The 22,185-nt window shown below is 44.4% G+C and overlaps 2 protein-coding genes across 2 annotated transcripts in view; both read left to right on the forward strand.

Annotated features, from left to right (window-relative positions):
- LOC137431519 (arf-GAP with GTPase, ANK repeat and PH domain-containing protein 1) overlaps positions 1–22,185 on the forward strand; it is a 709,868-nt gene that overhangs the window by 154,318 nt on the left and 533,365 nt on the right. The gene's annotated exons all lie outside the window — the stretch shown is intronic.
- The window catches only part of LOC137431522 (carboxy-terminal domain RNA polymerase II polypeptide A small phosphatase 1), a 126,368-nt gene continuing 107,141 nt past the window's right edge, over positions 2,959–22,185 (forward strand). The window contains exon 1 of the mRNA XM_068122912.2: positions 2,959–3,733. Coding sequence (XP_067979013.1) covers positions 3,652–3,733 — 82 coding nt within the window. The 5' untranslated portion in view covers positions 2,959–3,651. The remainder of the gene's footprint in view (positions 3,734–22,185) is intronic.

The raw sequence follows: 22,185 nt of genomic DNA on the forward strand, positions 1-22,185 counted from the left end.
CTTGTGTAGAAGGATTCCTGGGCGGTATTAATATCAGGAGAGGTAGAAATGAAAGACCAGTTTGACATGAGAGGGTGGCTTGCAGTCCATGCCAGTCAGCTTTTGTGAACTGCCAGATTCTACGGCCCCGAGGCAGCTCTCTGGCAATACCCAGAGATATGTTGACTCTCACATGGTTATTTCCATGGATATTTCTCGTATTCCTATATTTCCGTGAGTCCGATTGGCAATCAGGAACACAACAATTGTGGTTAACCATGTAAAAATTTCCACTCTTTCATCTAAATGCTGAAAATTGTGTTTAAAAGACTATTTTAATCAGAGATATTGCGCTAGCAACAGCAGGTTAAAAGAGCCTCGCAAGCAGAACCAAGTCACTGAAAACACACAGCGCATGTGCAAAAGGCTTCGTTCACATTTATACATAATTTTGAGAGTCGCATATTCTTCCATTATTGTTACAAACAATGTCTGAGGACTTAAAACTGATCCTTGGTGTAATCTAAATCTGAGGACTTAAAACTGATCCCTGGGTAACCTCTGGGCAAACCACATATCTAAGTTGCCATTCACCGACTGGGCATCCTCCATCATACAAAGTCCTTGGCACACCTGAACTCCTATCCTTGGTGCACCTGAACAAGACCTACAGTCACAGCTTGATGGAGTACTGCTCTCCCCTCTGGGCTGGCTCCCCTGCCTCACATCTTGCTCAGCCTGACACCCTGGAATCCAAGGCCTTCAAGATTATTGGAATCTCCCGTGCTGAAGTTTGATCGTCTACGACTCTACAGGCTTATCACTTCACCATCGCAGACAGGTCGGTGGTATCGATGTCTTCTACTGCCTCCTTTTTGATCTTGTACCTTCTGCTCTTTCTGTGCTTTGGTTTCTGCACGGCTCACGTTTCTGCAGGGAAAACCCACAAATTTCTGCAGGGCTGCAGGGTGCCACCATCAGCCCCCTTCCAGTGAAACTACCGAAATCCAGGATCATAAATCCAGGGGTAGAAGGGATCATGGTCATGGGTATAGATGGGGGATGACTTGATGTCATGTGGAACAGCTGTCTTGAACACCTGGAAGGAAGAATGAGATGGAAGTGACTGTGAAAGTTGGTTCCACAGGTGGGGAAAAAGAGGAACAAATGAGTGGAGGTGAGCAGTGGTTCTGGACTTAGGCAGTTTCACTAGAAGGGGGTTGCTGGTGGACCACGTGTGCCTTGTAGATACCTGGGGGGACAAAGCAAGGAGAAGGCAGAGGGTGCAAGACCAGAACAGAAAGGAGGTGGAAGAAGACAAAGAGACCACCGACCTGTTGGTGATGGAGAAGTGATAAGCCCATAGACTTAGCTAAATCACGAGATATTATAATGATCTTGAAGGCCTTGGTTTCCACAGTGTCAAGCTGAGAAAGGTGTGAGGCACGGGTGCCAGTCCAGAGGGGAGAGCAGTACTCCATCAAGCTGCGGATGAAAGCCTCGTCAATGGATCGGAGCTCAGGTGTGCCAAGGAAGGACTTTGCATGGCGGAGAATGTCCAGTTGGCATCTGGCTTTGGAGGCCATCTTTGAAATCTGGATTTCCCAAAAGAGATCCAGGCTGAGAGTGAGATCCAAGAGTTTGAGTGACTGAAATTATTTGAGAGGGTTGTTGAGAAAGTAGATGGGAGGGTTTGCGGTACCTTGTTTTAGGAGAGAGTGAGTTTATCATAAAAGTCTGACAAAGTGTGACGAAGATTCCTGCCAGAAACGCATGACCAATGGTGGAGTGTGCTGAAGGCTGGCGACCGAGTTCACCTGGCTACACCCTTACGTCCCACATTTTTGATGTGACTTACTTTCAGAGGTTACGTCTCCTCAACTGCTCAGGTCAGCACTGCAAAAATTAAACACAAACAAGAATGTGTATAAGTAAAGGTATTGGTATAAATGGGCAAAGGCTGAACAGAGTAAGATTCGCAAATAGTACTGCAATAGTCATATTAACTGTACGTACTAATAAATCCATTTGACCATAACAGGTGAAGATTTTTCCATACCACTTTGTTACCAAGAAAGTAAAAAGTACAATGGAAGATAAATATGGGCAAAACGAGTCACATTCTAAGGAAATTCACATCAACCAAGTGACACGAGAAAACGTGCAGTGAAACAACGTTATGGACGAAAGTCCTCCTTTAAGGTAGGGGACTTTCCCTTCAAAGCATGAGATCCCTACTTCAAGGTAGGAGGCAGCCTCTGCTTACCATGCATTTCATTCAACCCCAAGAGCATCATTTCATTGACATTTCATCACAATGACCTTCTGTTGGAAGTGCTGCCAGTTATATTTATTTTCCCACACAGGTACACGACCTCACGTGGCGATCGTTGGATGTGCGACCTGGAAATTCTGACGCCAAATGAACCTCCTCCCCGGATCATCTATTTATTACGTACGCAAATATTGCTGAATAATTTGATTTTTTTTTCACCGTTTGATCTACAGCGCAGAGGAATGGCTGAGTTTTAACAGCGAGGCTTACAGGTTAGCCAGAGTACCTTACCCGTAAGCTGCTAAGTCTGAGTTCAACGTCGGTCTCAACTATAAACCGTCGCCCTGGTGTTTCACAGGCAGCGCCCATACTTCCTGGCAACTTATCCCCGCGGCAGCCACATTCAAATTTCAAATACATAAAAGTTTAGCCTCCACTCTCAGGTCACAGTAGACGTTTTATTATCTCCTGTACTTCACCTTTGCTTTTGTTTACCTAATACTGTTCGCCATGGCGGCCATGATGACGTCGTTAGCGGCAGTATGTCGATGTGGGTGTCTATAAGTTGTTTTAATTAGCTCGACCTCACCAGAACTCTCTCGCCAAGATTAAATTTACGTTTCAGTGTTTGATTAATGAAAACAACAAAAACTAAGAAACCTATCAACAAATCACTGAGTTGTGTTTGTTTATGTGGCTATTTGTTTGTTTCCTAGTGGTATTGTGTGTGTGTGTGTATGTGTGTGTGTGTGTGTGTGTGTGTGTGTGTGTGTGTGTGTGTGTGTGTGTGTGTGTGTGTGTGTGTGTGTGTGTGTGTGTGTGTGTGTGTATATATATATATGTATATGTGTGTGTGTGTGTATGTGTATGTATGTGTATGTGTATGTATATGTATATGTATATGTATGCATGTATATGTATGCATGTATGCATGTATGCATGCATATATGTGTATGTATGTGTATGTGCATGTATGTATGTGCATGTATGTATATGTGTGTGTGCGTATATGTGTATGTGTGTATGTGTATATGTGTTTGTGTATATGTGTATGTGTATATGTGTGTATGTGTGTATGTGTGTGTGTATATGTATATGTATATATATGTATATGTATATGTATATGTGTTTGTGTGTTTGTGTATGTGTATGTGCTGTTTGTGTCTATCCGTGCGTGGTTTGTATGTGTATGTGTATGCGTGCGTAGGCGGCGTACGGTGGGCCGCCTTGAAACGGCGCGCACATTGCGCCGTGTTTTTAATGCCGTCCGCGCCCTCGGCTCCGTCTCCATATTGCTGCGGTTGCTAAACGAATCGAGGCGGTCGCTCCCGGGCCTCCCCGCCAGCGGAGGGGCTAACGGAGAGCCGGGAGCTCGCTTGGAGTGAGGGGAGAGCTCCATGGACGGAGCGTCCGTTATAACGCAAGTGAGCAGGGAGGATGAACTGCAGTCGGGCTCTGGCAGCGTGGCGGTGCACAAAGGTGAGTGTTGATGTGGTGGAGATGCTGGTGAAAGGTCCTTCGAGGGCAGGACGAGAAATGGGGAGGGGGAATTGGGGTGATATGAAGCGAGAGAGAGGCAGAGAGTGCGGACATGTGTTTAATTGTAGGAGAAGGAAGGCCGTTGTTGTGATTCCTCATGTGTATGATTGTAGGAAGGTTGTGATTCCTCATGTGTATGATTGTAGGAAGGTTGTGATTCCTCATATGTATGATTGGCGGAAGGTTGTTGTGATTCATCATGTGTGTGATTGTAGGAAGGTTGTTGTGATTCCTCATATGTATGATTGTAGGAAGGTTGTTGTGATTTCTCATGTGTATGATTGGCGGAAGGTTGTTGTGATTCCTCATGTGTATGATTGTAGGAAGGTTGTTGTGATTCATCATGTGTGTGATTGTAGGAAGGTTGTTGTGATTCCTCATATGTATGATTGTAGGAAGGTTGTTGTGATTTCTCATGTGTATGATTGGCGGAAGGTTGTTGTGATTCATCATGTGTGTGATTGTAGGAAGGTTGTTGTGATTTCTCATGTGTATGATTGGCGGAAGGTTGTTGTGATTCCTCATGTGTATGATTGTAGGAAGGTTGTGATTCATCATGTGTATGATTGTAGGAAGGTTGTTGTGATTCATCATGTGTATGATTGTAGGAAGGTTGTTGTGATTCATCATGTGTATGATTGTAGGAAGGTTGTTGTGATTCATCATGTGTATGATTGTAGGAAGGTTGTTGTGATTCATCATGTGTATGATTGTAGGAAGGTTGTTGTGATTCCTCACGTGTTTGATGGTAGGAAGGTTGTTGTGGGAAGGTTGTTGTGATTCCTCACGTGTTTGATGGTAGGAAGGTTGTTGTGGGAAGGTTGTTGTGATTCCTCACGTGTTTGATGGTAGGAAGGTTGTTGTGGGAAGGTTGTTGTGATTCCTCACGTGTTTGATGGTAGGAAGGTTGTTGTGGGAAGGTTGTTGTGATTCCTCACGTGTTTGATGGTAGGAAGGTTGTTGTGGGAAGGTTGTTGTGATTCCTCACCTGTTTGATTGCAAGAAGGCCCTGTTGTGATTCCTCACCTGTTTGATTGCAAGAAGGCCGTTGTTGTGATTCCTCACCTGTTTGATTGCAAGAAGGCCGTTGTTGTGATTCCTCACCTGTTTGATTGCAAGAAGGCCGTTGTTGTGATTCCTCACCTGTTTGATGGCAAGAAGGCCGTTGTTGTGATTCCTCACCTGTTTGATGGCAAGAAGGTTGTTGTTGTGATTCCTCACCTGTTTTATTGTAAGAAGGCCGTTGTTGTGATTCCTCACATGTTTGATGGTAGGAAGGTTGTTGTGGGAAGGTTGCTGTGATTCCTCACCTGTTTGATTGCAAGAAGGCCCTGTTGTGATTCCTCATGTGTTTGATGGTAGGAAGGTTGTTGTGGGAAGGTTGCTGTGATTCCTCACCTGTTTGATTGCAAGAAGGCCGTTGTTGTGATTCCTCACTTGTTTGCTGGCAAGAAGGCCGTTGTTGTGATTCCTCACCTGTTTGATGGTAGGAAGGTTGTTGTGGGAAGGTTGCTGTGATTCCTCACCTGTTTGATTGCAAGAAGGCCGTTGTTGTGATTCCTCACCTGTTTGATGGCAAGAAGGCCGTTGTGATTCCTCACCTGTTTGATTGCAAGAAGGCCGTTGTTGTGATTCCTCACCTGTTTGATGGCAAGAAGGCCGTTGTGATTCCTCACCTGTTTGATGGCAAGAAGGCCGTTGTGATTCCTCACCTGTTTGATGGCAAGAAGGATGTTGTTGTGATTCCTCACCTGTTTGATGGCAAGAAGGCCGTTGTGATTCCTCACCTGTTTGATGGCAAGAAGGTCGTTGTTGTGATTCCTCACCTGTTTGATGGCAAGAAGGCCGTTGTGATTCCTCACCTGTTTGATGGCAAGAAGGTCGTTGTTGTGATTCCTCACCTGTTTGATGGTAGGAAGGTTGTTGTGGGAAGGTTGCTGTGATTCCTCACCTGTTTGATTGCAAGAAGGCCCTGTTGTGATTCCTCATGTGTTTGATGGTAGGAAGGTTGTTGTGGGAAGGTTGCTGTGATTCCTCACCTGTTTGATTGCAAGAAGGCCGTTGTTGTGATTCCTCACTTGTTTGATGGCAAGAAGGCCGTTGTTGTGATTCCTCACCTGTTTGATGGTAGGAAGGTTGTTGTGGGAAGGTTGCTGTGATTCCTCACCTGTTTGATTGCAAGAAGGCCGTTGTTGTGATTCCTCACCTGTTTGATGGCAAGAAGGCCGTTGTGATTCCTCACCTGTTTGATTGCAAGAAGGCCGTTGTTGTGATTCCTCACCTGTTTGATGGCAAGAAGGCCGTTGTTGTGATTCCTCACCTGTTTGATGGCAAGAAGGCCGTTGTTGTGATTCCTCACCTGTTTGATGGTAGGAAGGTTGTTGTGGGAAGGTTGCTGTGATTCCTCACCTGTTTGATTGCAAGAAGGCCGTTGTTGTGATTCCTCACTTGTTTGATGGCAAGAAGGCCGTTGTTGTGATTCCTCACCTGTTTGATGGTAGGAAGGTTGTTGTGGGAAGGTTGCTGTGATTCCTCACCTGTTTGATTGCAAGAAGGCCGTTGTTGTGATTCCTCACCTGTTTGATGGCAAGAAGGCCGTTGTGATTCCTCACCTGTTTGATTGCAAGAAGGCCGTTGTTGTGATTCCTCACCTGTTTGATGGCAAGAAGGATGTTGTTGTGATTCCTCACCTGTTTGATGGCAAGAAGGCCGTTGTGATTCCTCACCTGTTTGATGGCAAGAAGGTCGTTGTTGTGATTCCTCACCTGTTTGATGGCAAGAAGGCCGTTGTGATTCCTCACCTGTTTGATGGCAAGAAGGTCGTTGTTGTGATTCCTCACCTGTTTTATTGTAAGAAGGCCGTTGTTGTGATTCCTCACGTGTTTGATGGTAGGAAGGTTGTTGTGGGAAGGTTGCTGTGATTCCTCACCTGTTTGATTGCAAGAAGGCCGTTGTTGTGATTCCTCATGTGAATGATTGTAAGAAGGTTGTTGTTGTGATTCCTCATGTGAATGATTGTAAGAAGGTTGTTGTTGTGATTCCTCATGTGAATGATTGCAAGAAGGCCGTTGTTGTGATTCCTCATGTGAATGATTGTAAGAAGGTTGTTGTTGTGATTCCTCATGTGAATGATTGTAAGAAGGTTGTTGTTGTGATTCCTCATGTGAATGATTGTAAGAAGGTTGTTGTTGTGATTCCTCATGTGAATGATTGTAAGAAGGTTGTTGTTGTGATTCCTCATGTGAATGATTGTAAGAAGGTTGTTGTTGTGATTCCTCATGTGAATGATTGTAAGAAGGTTGTTGTTGTGATTCCTCATGTGAATGATTGTAAGAAGGTTGTTGTTGTGATTCCTCATGTGAATGATTGTAAGAAGGTTGTTGTTGTGATTCCTCATGTGTTTGATTGTAAGGAGGTTGTTGTTGTGGTTCCTCGTGTTCATCTACATTACTGAGCACACGACTGCGTGTTTTGATCATATGAGCATTCCCACTTCCAGCACTTTCACACATTTCTATCACAGTTTGCCCCATCCTCCCCGTACTGCCACTCAGGTTTACCCTTACCCCCTTCCATCACCCTCACCTGCCAGACAGTGCGAATATTCCCCTTCCCTCTTGACCTCCAAGTCAGAGTATTTACCCCCCACTCCATCACCCGTCTGATCTGTCCAGGTATTCCGTCCTCTGACCACTTGATCTCAAAAGACTTATTTTTCAATTATTTCCTTCCAGACAGTTTGTTCTGACCCTTTAAGTTTTGCTTTATCGCAAAGCGTTTTGTATCCAGTTATTCCCCGTTGCTCGGTGTTGATCTTGAATCGAAAGTTCAAACCACGGCTGGCTGGAGCCACAGGTTCACCATAGGAAGTCCTGTGGCTTGTTTTCGGTGCTTGGAAACCATTTCATGTCGTTACTTTGCTATGGTTTGCTTTTTATGAATGAACAAATGTTGCTCAATGTTAACCATTGTCAGTACAACTAAGGATGTACAAGGACATTTGATCCATCATGCCTGTGCTGCTCCAATTTGTGCATCATCATCATCATCACCATCATCTCACACACACACATACACGTCCTGCCAATGCCCCCACACCTCTCTCTGTTTCCAATGCATCCAAGTTCATGTTAACACCATGTGTAAATGCCTGTGCTTGAAAAGCAGGATAGTTTGATGTCCATTTCTTCTAACATTCTGAAATCATTCATTAATATGCTAAAAAAGGCGGTGGACAGGTCAAGAGGTTTTGACCAGCCTTGGCTCTCCTGGAGAATTCGTTATTGACCCCCACGGTGTCAAATATTCATTAAGACTTGCTGATCAATTTGATTGATTTGTTATTATGGGGAACTGTTTTGTGGAAGTTTGAATTGTCTTCAAGCAAAAGCAGTCTGTTGACATCAATAAAAGTACCGTTTTTAGGATAAATACAACAACAACAACAACAACAACACCAACAACAACAACAGGCATTTTAAGGCCATTTTCCCTGCTAGAGCGGGGGTTAGCCTTGCGGTCCCCATGACAATCTTCTCCATCTTGCCCTATTTTCTGCATCTCTCCCTGGTAACCCCCTTGCCCGCATTTCTTCTTCCACCATCTTTAGCCAAGTCTTTCTCGGTCTTCCCCGTCCTCTACTTCCTTCTACATTCATTTCCATCACTCTTCTCAACCAGTCACTTTCATCCTTCCTCAACACATGACCAAACCATCTCAACCTGTTTCTCTTCACAGCATCAATCACAGGCTCTATTCCCATCATCTTTCGCAATTCATCATTTGTCTTGCTCTCTCTCAACGATACTCCACACATCCATCGAACCATTCGCATTTCCACCCTTTCCAGCCTTCGTTGCTGCTCTACGTTCATTACCCATGTCTCGCTCCCATAAATCATAACACTTCTCACACATGCAGCATACACCTTTCCCTTCAGCTTCAACGACACTCCCCTCATCATCAGCACGCCACTCAATTCCCGAAACTTCTTCCATGCACATCTCACTCTCGCAACCGTTGCCGAGTCTGATCCACCTTCTCCATTCAGCATGTCTCCTAGGTAACAAAATGTTTTCACACCTTCCAGCTTCACGCCGTCTCCAAGATCCAACTCAACATTTCCTCCATCTGCAGCTCCCTCTGTGCACACCTTCCACTTGAATGTAGCTGCCACACTGGTTAATGACCCTCTCAGACCACTACATTTTTGATGAACCCACTCAGCGCACATTGTACATTGAATGGAGTTCACTCCGACACCCTTCCTGCACACAGCACAGGGCCACTTCCCAGTTCTTTCCACCTCACCACATGCTTTACCACTTGCCATCACCTTCGTCTTTAGGATAAATAAAAGATAGAAACTAGAACAGCACTACGTAGAGTGCTTACCTCCGCCAGGCCGAACAGTTTACGTTGTGTATCCCACTGATAGGTCGGATTTGGATCCGGACCTGGAACAAAATCTAATCTGCTCATTTTTTTTGTCATAATTCGTCCACAACTTTTTAAGATATCTTGCTATGTATCGTTTAAACCCCATCTCTCAATGGTGAAGAATGACTTGGAAAAAAGGTACTATCCGGATGGATCCGCATCTTCACCAAAATCGAATCATTTCGTTCTTGTTACACACCCAACCTGTCAAGCCTGATGTTGGCTGAACGGTTAAGGTGGCTGGCTTAAGATCCTGGGGTCCTGAGTTTGAGTGCCTGTCGTGCCGTTCAAATAACAAATCTATGAATTTGTACTTTATTGGCATTATTGGGCTGGCAGGATAGCCTTGAGGTTTGCACATTAGTCTCTGAGCGATCTAACCCGGGTTTGAATCTCAACCCAGCTATAACCCGTCACCCTGGTTTTACACATGCAAGGCATCGATATGTATGCCGTCCATCGGATGGATGTTCTACTGTGCTTCCTGTCTTTTGGCATTAGTTGGTGTACATTAAAGATCCCACTGTGTTTTTTGCAAAAAGTAGGCGAGATATCACCGGAACTATGAACAGATTTCAAATTCCTACTCTAACCTACAGGAGGCACCATTAGTGGCACAGCTCTGTTGCCAGCAACGATGCAAAGCAAGGTCCATGAATCACAATTTGAAATGGAAATTGGTCAATGATGAAATTGGTCAATGAAAATTGGTCAAAATTGATCAAGGTCAATTGGTCAAAAATAAGACAAGATAAGAATTTGTACAATCACAATAGGCCGTTCAATCACACATGTACAATCACAATAAATTATACTCCACAGCAAAGTTAACTCGTCATCAGGCAACTAGAACGACACTCGGTAGAGAGCATACCTCCACCAGGCTGAACAGTTTACGTTTTGTATCCCACTAATAGGCCAGATCTGGATTCGGACCTGACTAAAAATATAATCAGCTTATTTCTGTCTAGCCGACTCATCCAACAAGTTTTAAGTTGACCACAACTTTTGAAATATCATGCTGCACATCGTTTTTGTCCCCCGTCGCACCGCGGAGCGAAAGGGGGACTATGGTTTTCCCCTCCGTGCGTGTGTCCGTCCGACCGTGCGTGCGTGCGTGCGTAAGCGAAGGACCGAATTCTAATTTGGTGTGTGGGTGCAACCCACGTCAAAATCCAAGATGGCCACCACCATGTATGTCTGAACCTTGTGAGTGGAATATCTTGAAAAATAAGCGGAGTACCAACTTCTAATCTGGTGTGTGGGTGTATCTAGGCATAAGGAAGAACGCTGTTTAAAATTGGGTCGCCATGTCAAAATCCAAGATGGCCGCCACCATATATATGTCTGAACCTTGTGAGCGAAATATCTTGAAAAATAAACGAACTACTAACTTCTAATCTGGTGTGTGGATGTATCTACGCATAGGGAAGAACGCTATTGAAAATTGTGTCGTCACATCAAAATCCAAGATGGCCGCCTTGCGTCTTACACTTTGTTAACTCGCATCACTTCACTGACGGGGACCTAGGCGTAACGCTTGTTGGCCTTTTATCTCGACGGTGAAGAATCACTTACAATTAAATAATTCTCTGATCCATAACCGTATTCGGATCTTTACCAAAATCTAATGGATTCTTCCTTGTCACACACCCAACCTTTCCTTCAAGTTTCGTCCGAATCCGTCAACAACTATTTGAAATATCCTGTTCACAGATACATATCCAAACAAACAGACAGGGGTGAAAACACCCTCCATCCGCCTTCGGCGGCGGAAGTAGTAAAACTGAATTGAAAATAAACTCAAAGTTATACTATCAATAACACAATCACTCAATATACACTATCATAAGCACAAAAAAAAAAGTCAAAAATTTACAAAATTAGAACGACACAATCCCTCACGCTCACCCTTCTCTCCTCCTGCCATACACATGATGAACATAATCATACTAAAATACGCAATTTGGTGTCTGTCTGTCTGATGATTTTTTGACTGCGATACATTCTGTTGTTACTTATCCAATCTCAACCAAACTCAACAGGATGACAAAGGGTTACACAATGAAGAAGGTTGTAGCACATTCATTCCCCCCCCCCCCCCCTCACCAAGGGGGTTTCTCCCCCGAGCGGGTTTTCCAGCCATTTCCATCAATGGGTTTGCTTGTTGAGGTGTATATCCATGTTGAGTTAGCTTTATCGTGGCGATTCTCCAAGGCCGCTTCGAATAACAAAACTAACTATAATAGTATGATATTAATGTTATTACAAAACAATATGAATACCAATAATATTCCACCTCCCCAAGGTTTTTTTTTTTTTCTTCCTTGAACAAACGTTGAATCAATGTTCATAAATAGCTTATCATGACGTTTTTGTGGGAGCAACAGCCCAACGGCCCAACGGCCTCCACCAGAAGTAAAAATATTATAAACCACAAACACATATGATTAGCTTTTTAAACAGCCGCTAATGCTCTTTATAACACTAAACAAAGAAATTTTTGAGGAATCCCGACATCTGTGAGGTAAGTTTTACTTCCAGAACTGAGCGAAGATCTACTGTACTCTATATACCCCATAATGGTTGGGTTAATAACATGACCCTTCCTGCCGCTAACGTGGTGTTTTTTGTCGCGAACTTTTGAAACTCGCTCCTGCTGTTTAACACGAAACTGAAAGGGATGAAGCCCACCCGGGTTGTGCTCATTTGCCAAGCCAGCCGTTCCTTAATGGTTTTGAATGGAGTGCTTGCCTGAATGCTTAAACCACTTGGCGATCTCTCCACAAGAAACTTTGCAAATGAACACACACCCAATGTTCTTGAGACCCGACCATAGATCGACTGTAATCTATATACCCCAAAGAGGAATGACCCTTCCTGCTGCTCACGTAGTGAGCGGGTGTACGAGTAAACATAAATTGACCATTAAACTCATAAATGATAATAAAACAGCGAATGAATAGCACCCTTCCCCTCTCCCTGCCTCTAGCATTCAGCAACAACCAAACAATCCAAACAGCAGTACCACATCACAAAAAGACGTCAACAGAAAACCGCTGTTTAAGTGGTAATGGACAATTACATCCATATATGAATGATATACGAGGTAATAGAAGGATGTAACTACCTGGTATATCAAGCATGTTACATGCAATGGATGGTGTGAAGCTTATTCCCTCTTTGGGAGTAGGGTGAAGGTTTCTTGTTAATCATTTTTTCTGCTTGTGAAAAGCTTTTGTCAAGTGTTTAAGAGAGAGTTGATAAGGGTGGTCGGGAGGTAACAATAAGTTAAATGGGTGTAGGGTACCACGTTGTGCGAAGCAGTCAAATTGCCGGTTACTGTGTTGTTGGTAATCAGCAACGTGGTATTTTTGCGATATGGATTATACTGATAAAAATTGCAGTTTAAAATCACTGCCTCTTACATGCCGTCAACGAGGAAATGAAAATGCCATTGTGCCATTGGTGCAGGTGTGGCGTTTGTTTGTGTTTCTGCGTGCATACACACCACAACCATTTCTGGATAGCATTGCTTGTTTGTCGAGATTGTTTTGGATTTTGTGGCCTTTGTGGCTGCAAAATGGTGGTGGACTGTCGGTGTAAAGTTATCTGATTTCTGCACACAGGCTCCAGTTGCTTTCATTCTTGCCATTTCGTTGGTGGCTCATCGTTTGATTCGACGGTGACCTATTTCGCCACTGGCTTTGTACCATCCGAGCTGTGTTCCAGACCTCCAGCTGGTTTTGTGTTCCACTTGTTGAAATGATGATCGTATTTTCAACATGGCAAATAATGACTTTTTGTTGTTGTTGTGCAAGCTTTGGTGAATTTGACTTTGTCCCTTAGATTCGTTAACGAATAACTATATTATTACCTCCGCCACCAAAGGTGGATGAAGGTTATGCTTTCACCCCTGTCTGTCTGTTTGCTTGTCTGTGAACAAAATATCTCAAAAAGTTGTGGACGGATTCAGACGAAATTAGGCAGAGATGTAGCGTATGTGACACGGACGAAATGATTAGATTTTGGTGAATATCCGGATTCGGATCCGGCGAGTAGAATCTTTAAAAGTGATTCTTCACCATTGGGAGATAGGGACAAAATCGATACATAGCAGGATATCTCAAAAAGTTATGGACGGATTTGGACGAAACTTGGTGGACCGGTTGGGGGTCTAAAAACCACCTTTAGAGGCCATTTTTCCCCGCAAAGCGGGGGTTGGCCTTTTTCGGGAACCGTGGTTGTTGTTTTTCGGTCCCCTATTTGAAGCAATGTTTTACGGCCGGATGCCCTTCCTGACGCCAACCCTTTTTGCCGCCTTTAACGACAAACAGGGAATTACCAGTGAACTGGTACTCAATTAGCCGACCTCGGAAGGATGACAGGCTGAGTCAACCCCCCTGGCGTTAATTCAGCGATCGACCGGGATTCGAACCCAGGATCCTTGGATCCTAAGCCGGCACCCTAGCCGCTAGCCCAACACCAGGGTTGGGGGTCTGACAAGGACAAATAGATTCGATTTTGGTGAAGATCTGAATATGAATTCGGATATGAGAATTATTTAATTTTTTTAAGTGATTCTTCACCACTGAGTGATATGGCCAACCAGGCGGAGGTATGCTCTCTACCGAGTGCGATTGTAGTTTCTGTACTTGGTTTATCGTTGTATCCATGGACCATGTTTTAGTTGATCGTCTTGGATTTTCTCCTGGCTTGGCTTATTGAACCGATGCGATGAAATAGAAACTCCCTCAGCTATCCCAATTTGTGATCTTTGAGAGCTCGTCGGCATAGCACTTACGACCGCGTATTTTCCCAGTGTACCAAATGTCTGTGCTGGTTAGTTGTTTGATTGCTCATCAAATTGTAGGCTTTCTACATCGGTGGTTATGGCCTCTGTGTACAGCTGAGCGCAGCAAGACTAAAAATTGTGCATGTGTTGGCGAGTAATTTTATTGTTTACCTTTTTAGTTTTCTGACTTCAGCTTTTGGAGGTTGCGTTGAAGGTTGCCTTACTGGGAAATGCATCAGAAAGCGAAAAGGCAAAGTATAGTTGAAGTTGATCCATTTCTAATGTGCGCCATTGGTCTTTTTTAATGCCCTTTTCTCAAAAGCACATTGGCAATGATCCAGCAGCTGCATCTGCTTTTGATTACTGCTTTACCCCTGGCTTAGCATGTGTTTGTAACTGTTCTTTGTGTCTATATGCTGCTCACGTGGAGAGTTAAAAATGCATTTTGGGCCTGCTTGTTGGTGATTTATTTATTAATTTTTTTGATTCTTTCTGAAAAAATGGCCATTGGTGTTGGCCAATCCAAACAGACTTGTATGACCTTCACAGGTACAAAACCTGAAAGTAACTAGAGTGCAATGAGAATTGTTCTTTTTTGTCGTGACCTGCCATCATGACACTGTACAAAAGTGATTTTTTTTTGAAAAGGTACAGTACTGTACTTGGTCGCAATATAATTATAATGAACAGATATGTTCCTTGGACTGGTCTTATCAAAAATCCATTATATACTGAGAGACCTCCCGTCAACCCCGTCCCTTGCTCCATACCACACCTTCCCCCATAGATGGAGCCCCCCCCCCCCCCCCTCTAGCATTCAGGGTGGCACGAATGTTACATATGAGTGGAATCATTCAGTGGGAAATTAAAAAAAAAATTCTGTATTTCATCCTGTGTAGTTCATCCTGATATTTTTGTGGATACAGTATACCGATTATTTTGTGGATATATCGATTAATTAATTAATTTTCCCCATGCACTTTTTTTTCGGTGCGGTATATTCAAATTGTCAATTTGAAAAATTATACCACTAGAACGCCACTCAGTAGAGTGCATACTCCCGCCGTGGGTCAAGTTGGAGCCCTATCTTCCAATGGTAAAAATTCCTGGATCCGGAATAATATGCTGAGCTTCACCAAAAACTAATCGATTCTTCCTTATCCCAAGGGCAATCATCCCACCAACTTTCATCCAAATCCATTCTGAACTTTTCCAGATATCGTGTTCACACACACACACACACACGGACGGACGGACGGACACACACACGGACGGACGGACACGATCGAATGCATTACTCCCTGGCGGGAGTAAATATAACCTGTGTATCAATATATCGCTGGACCCTACAAACATGCAATCTTTTTGAATGACTCATCTTGAAGATCCACCTAACCTCAGTGATTGAATCCATTCGTATCAAGGAACAGGCTGTTTTTCAGCCTGAGAAATCCTGCACAGGACCATTGCTGAACACCGCACAGCATATAGAGGATGGATTTCAGGAAGGTCTCATTAAGGAGCTGTTTTATTGATCTTTCAGCTGCAATCGGCACTGTGAATCACTGCATACACCTTCAGAAATTACTCCATATCACAAACAACCTACGTCTGATGGAGCTTTTGAGATTCCTAATGGAGAACATATTGTTGTTTTGGAATTGTCTGGGAGACAAAGTCGCTAGCGCAAGCATGAAATTGGGCCCCCAAAGCATTGTTTTAGCTCCATCACTGTTTATTTAACATCGATGTGAATGACCAATCGACCCACCTTCAAACCAGGAGTTTCATCTATGTCGATGACCTGTGCATTACAACACAGCAAAGGGACTTTACGGAGGTGAAATCTATTCTTTCTGATGTTTTGACCAAGGTGTCATCTACTTTGAAGATAATCACCTGCATGCCAACCCAAACAAAACTGAATTCTGTGCCTTCTACCTGAGGAACAAAAATGCAAAAATGCAAAAAATGCAATTTAAATGCAAACAAAAGTTGGAGATATTGTGGAATGTAACTAGGCTGGAGTGCACTGCACAAAACCAAGATCATTCCCTGACGTACAAAGTCCATATGAGTAAACTGAAAGCAAAACCCAGTACCCAAATGCACTCTTCAGCAAGTTGGTGAATTCCAAGTGGGGAGCCAACCGAACAACAATTTCATCAACAGTACGAGTCCTCTGTTTTTCTCCAATGGAATGTGCATGCCCAGTTGGGAAACGATTTAAGCCAATGTCAAGAAGCTGAACCAGGTGCTGAACTTGAGCTGTTGTTGCATTACTGGCTGTCTGAAACCCACCAGAACCATCCATCTATATCTGCTTGTTGGTATTGCACCATTTAGTATTATGAGGGCAGTAGCAAGCTAGATAGAACAGCCTGGACTATCAAAGGATGAGAGACACCCTCTTCATGGCCATTGGCCATCCGGTGATCCCTCCACGGCTTGAATAATCTCACAATAAGCTTCCTATCATCAGTCCATTTTCCAACTCGATGATGTTGAACCTTTGGGATGAAAGATTGCAGCTGGCCTCAGTGGATGGGTTAATGAACCTTGAGCCAATAGAGAAACTCCCACCAGGCACCAATCAACCATGGGCAACCTGGCGTAGCCTGCACGGACTACGTGCCGGGGTTGGAAGGTGTAAATGAAGTGTGCTGAGAAGGGGATACCGTAAAGATTATGCCAACTGTGGGTGCGTTCTTCAACCCCAGACAATGGAACATCTAATGAGATGTTACATCTAATGTTAGATGAGGCATGTTCCTCTGGATCTGGCAGAAGCTAACGCCGGAACTCATTAGTGTGCCCACCGATGGCAGGCAGTTGTGTGATGAGTGATGACACAATATGAATGCACCATGATAACTTGTGAACCACTAGTGAAGCGATTTCTGCGAAAAGTGCCACAAATATATGACTATAACAGAAAGATGAACTGATAACATCAGTGGTTCAAAATATCCAAGGTCAAAGTACATGTGTCCTTTATTTGAAAAGAATTTTGTCACCATATAATAACAACTTGTGAGTCACCGAAGGGATTTCAACCAAACTTGGCACAAGCACAAAGATGAACCGATTCAATTTTGGGTTCAATGGGTCAAAGATCGTGTTACCTTTGAAAATCATTTTCAAGTCGACCGTCACTTGAGAAAACATTTTATGTCTCTCTTCCACTTATCTCTCTTTTCTCCCTCGTGCTTTCTCTAATGTGGCCTTTAATTTTTCATGTGACCATAAATTGAGGTCAAATGTAAGTCAGTTGACATCTGATGCATGCAGAGGCATAATCCATCGGCACATTTGTGTCTATTTCTGTTTTCTCGTATTCAACTGCAATTGGCTTATCAAAATGGGATTATCCATCTGACGTGCCACTTGTTACGATGAAAATTTCGCGTTCCAACTTTTAAAGAACAACTTTTAGTTTGTATGTTAGAAGTATTGCCTTTTGTCATCCTGTTCTTTCAACAAACAAAATCGGAGGCAACGTTAAACCATCTTTCACAATAACACGACTTTTAATCGTACTCTGCCAAGTTGTAGATGAGGCAATACAGCGAGATACCAACTGCCTTCTGAAATGTGAACTGCAGCTAATTTTGTGGTTGCTAAAGTTTCTTTTTTGCTTTCCTCAAGGACTGTCCACTCTCCGTTCAGTTGTTGTGACAACACTTTTACTTGAAGGGGCAGTAAGGCAAGAAGGTTCCAGGTGCTTGTGGAGATCTAGAGTTGCAACTGAGATTTGTTTCATGATTGGAAAGCTGTTTTCTTTGTATAATGATGATGGGGATAATGAGGTCAATGATTCTGGCTGGGGAGGTCTGTGTTGGAATTGGTGGAGGTGGAGGGGGTGGGGAGGGGGGGGGGGTCTGTATTGGAGAAATGATGGTAAGTGAAAGTGGAAACCAGCTGTGGGTGTGACAACTTGTTTGGAGTTATTTTGGGATAATGGTATGCTGGCTGCTTTTAAAACTTGTGTCACTGAGTGAATTGTTGGGGCCTTGGCTGGCTAGGGTGTGGCTGTGCCCATGTGCTGACTTTATTTTGCTTGTAGTTACCAAGAAGCTTGTGTTCAAAATTTTTCTGGTGATCTCTTGCCTGGAAAAGGCGGATAATCAAAGCAAACGTACTCGTAAATGCAGTGTACACTTATTTATTTATTTATTCGTATGCAGCCTATGGCTGCTTGGCTACAACATTTTCTGGGGGTGAGGCTGTGCAGCTGATGCAATGCCCCCTTACCAGCTAGCTGGTACTCATTTTGCTGACCTCAAAAGGATGACGGGCTTGAGTCGACCCACCTGGTGTTAATTCAACGGCACAACAATGCTTGAACTCAAAAACCAAGGATCTAAAGCCAGCCACCTTAACCATTAAAAGCCAATACCAGCAGGCTTGAGTGTGTATATTTAACGAGACAAAATAAATGGTGTGTGTGTGTGTGTGTGTGTGTGTGTGTGTGTGTGTGTGTGTGTGTGTGTGTGTGTGTGTGTGTGTGTGTGTGTATGTCCTGCTTTAGGTGGAGAAACTATGTTTGAGGTTTGCAATTTAAATAAAGTTGAATATGGAATGTTGTGAAATTAACATCATTTACAACAATCCTTTAAATTATTTATATTTAAGTTTAGGAACAACCGATACTGTACAATTAATTAAGTGTGTGTGTGTGTGTGTGTGTGTGTGTGTGTGTGTGTGTGTGTGTGTGTGTGTGTGTGTGTGTGTGTGTGTGTGTGTGTGTGTGTATAAAAGAGAGAGAATTGTGAGGAACAGAAATGACAAAACGAGGTGTGTGTGTGTGTGTGTGTGTGTGTGTGTGTGTGTGTGTGTGTGTGTGTGTGTGTGTGTGTGTATATATATATATACACACTACATGACCAAAAGTACACACACCCATGCAATCTCCACAGCCAAACATTGGCAGTAGAAGGGGCCGTATTGAAAGCTGAAGAGCTCAGTGACTTTCAACGTGGCACCGTCATGGGATGCCACCTTTCCAACAAGTCAGTTTGTCAAATTTCTGCCCTGATAGAGCTGCCTCAGTCAGAGGCAGCTTTCCACTTTACAATAACAGCACTTACAGTTGACTGAGGCAGCTCTATAAAAAAACACCTTTAGAGGCCATTTTTCCCCGCAAGCGGGGGTTGGCCTTTTTCGGGAACTGTGGTTGTTGTTGTTTTTCGGTCCCCTTTTTGAAGCAATGTTTTACGGCCGGATGCCCTTCCTGACGCCAACCCTTTTTGCCGCCTTTAACGACAAGCAGGGAATTACCAGTGAACTGGTACTCAATTTGCCGACCTCGGAAGGATGACAGGCTGAGTCAACCCCCCTGGCGTTAATTCAGCGATTGACCGGGATTCGAACCCAGGATCCTAGGATCCTAAGCCGGCACCCTAGCCGCTAGCCCAACACCAGGGACTGTAAATTTTATTTTTTATTTTTTATAGAGCTGCCTCAGTCAACTGTAAGTGCTGTTATTGTAAAGTGGAAACGTCTAGGAGCAACAACAGCTCAGCCACGAAGTGGTAGGCCACACAAGCTCACAGAATGGGACCGCCGAGTGCTGAAGCGCGTAGCGCGTAAAAATTGTCTGTCCTCGGTTGCAACACTCACTACCGGATTCTAAACTGCCTCTGGAAGCAACGTCAGCACAACAACTGTTCGTCCGGAGCTTCATGAAATGAGTTTCCATGGCTGAGCAGCCGCACACAAGCCGAAGATCACCATGCGCAATGCCAAGCGTCGGCTGGAGTCGTGTTAATCTCGCCACCATTGGACTCTGGAGCAGTGGAAACGCATTCTCTGGAGTGATGAATCACGCTTCACCATCCGATAGACGAATCTGGGTTTGGCGGATGCCAGGAGAATGCTACCAACCCGAATGCATAGTGCCAACTGTAAAGTTTGGTGGAGGAGGAATAATGGTCTGGGGCTGTTTTTCATGGTTCGGGCTAGGCCCCTTAGTTCCAGTGAAGGGAAATCTTAACGCTACAGCATACAATGACATTCTAGACGATTGTGTGCTTCCAACTTTGTGGTAACAGTTTGGGGAAGGCCCTTTCCTGTTTCAGCATGACAATGCCCCAGTGCACAAAGCGAAGTCCATACAGAAATGGTTTGTTGAGATCGGTGTTGATGAACTTGACTGGCCTGCACAGAGCCCTGACCTCAAACCCATCGAACACCTTTGGGATGAATTGGAATGACGACTGCGAGCCAGACCTAATCGCCCAACATCAGTGCCCAACCTCACGAATGCTCCTGTGGCTGAATGGAAGCAAATCCCTGCAGCAATGTTCCAACATCTAGTGGAAAGCCTTCCCAGAAGAGTGGAGGCTGTTATAGCAGCAAAGTGGGGGACCAACTCCATATTATTGGCCATGATTTTGGAATGAGATGTTCGATGTTTGGGTGTCCACATACTTTTGGTCGTGTGTGTGTGTGTGTGTGTGTGTGTGTGTGTGTGTGTGTGTGTGTGTGTGTGTGTGTGTGTGTGTGTGTGTGTGCGCGCGCGTGTGTGCATCTATTGTTATGCCTGGCTTCCTTCTTGGGACGACAGTGCAATAATTGGTCTTTATTTTGATTATATATATATAGATATATACTGAAACGCAAAAGAAACTTACCACCTTTGAAACCTTTAAATATCAACAATAACACTGTGTGTAGTAAATGTGTGAACTTATTTGTGGACAATAGTGTCCTCACTGTCAGACAAAACGGTCACGGATGGTCACTTGAACCTTCAATGGTCACTTCATAGCACAGCTGTTGAACAGCCGTTTTGACTGTCAGTGATTAGCCAAGGGGTACGGGATGATTTTAATGAGCTGCACGTGATGTCTTGATATTGGCTTTAAAAAGGCCAGTGCAAAATGGGCATTTCAATCAACATGCCACGATTGTCAAGAGATCAACGGCAGCGTGCCCTGGGCATGCTGCATGGCGGACTGAGCTACTGTGAGGTGGCACGTCGCCTTGGCTGTTCACACCAGACAATATCGGCCCTGGTGGACAGAGACACCCTCCACAACTCTGCAGATGACAGACCTCGATCAGGGAGGCCAAGAGTCACCACTGCAAGGCAGGACAGGCAGATGGTCCGAAGTCACCTGCGGGATCGATTCTGTCTAGCATCCCGCACTGCGGCAGAAACTCCGGGGCGTGCAAACCCACGGATCTCCAATGATACTGCACGAAGACGACTGCATGACTATGGTCTGACTGCCAGAAGACCATACAGAGGCCCCGTGATGATGGCTGCCCCTCGCCGCAACCAACAGAGATGGTGCCAGCAGCATCAGCGGTGGATCTTGGCGCAGTGGAACGAGGTCGCTTTCAGTGATGAGTCAAGGTTCTGTGTGGACAGTCCTGATGGGCGTGAGCGTGTCTGGAGAAGACCTGGCGAGCGATATGCCGATTGTTGCGTGCGTCAAGCCAACAGGTGGGGTGGCCCAAGTGTGATGGTGTGGGCCGCCATATCAGGCTGGTACAGGACGCCACTGGTGGTTGTGGATGGGAATCTTAATGCCCAGCGGTATGTGGATAACATCCTGCGACCTCATCTGCTGCCATTCCTGCTAGACCACCCAGAACTGAGAACCTTTCAGCATGACAACGCTCGTCCCCATGCTGCTCGCTTTACCACTGCATTTCTCCAAGGCGAGAACATCAACACCATGCAGTGGCCTGCACTCTCCCCTGACCTGAATCCCATAGAGCACCTGTGGGATGAGCTTGGGAGACGCATAGTTGGCAGGGCCAGGACACAGGCAGAGCTGCTTCAGACATTGAGGACTGAGTGGGACAGAATCCAGCAGCAATCCATCCAAAGACTGGTAGGCAGTATACGCCGACGATGCACTGCCTGTATCCAAAACAATGGTGGCCACACACGCTATTGAAAGGGGACTGACATTGCACCCTGTGCTGTTCTGTACTGTAGAACAAACTGATGAGATGGTGTATCTTGGTCAAAAACTTGACATGTCATCAATAAAATGCCAATGTTTCAATTAGCAATTGTTGGTTTGTTTTATTTTGAACTGTTACAATTTTATTACATTTCAAACAAGTGGTAAGTTTCTTTTGCGTTTTCGGTCTTTTTGTAGTTGGTCAAAATGGTCAAAATGGTCAAATTTTTCGGTCA

This window comes from Myxine glutinosa, chromosome 7 (assembly GCF_964187855.1).
Source record: "Myxine glutinosa chromosome 7, kmMyxGlut1.1, whole genome shotgun sequence".
Taxonomy (NCBI): Eukaryota; Metazoa; Chordata; class Myxini; order Myxiniformes; family Myxinidae; genus Myxine; species Myxine glutinosa.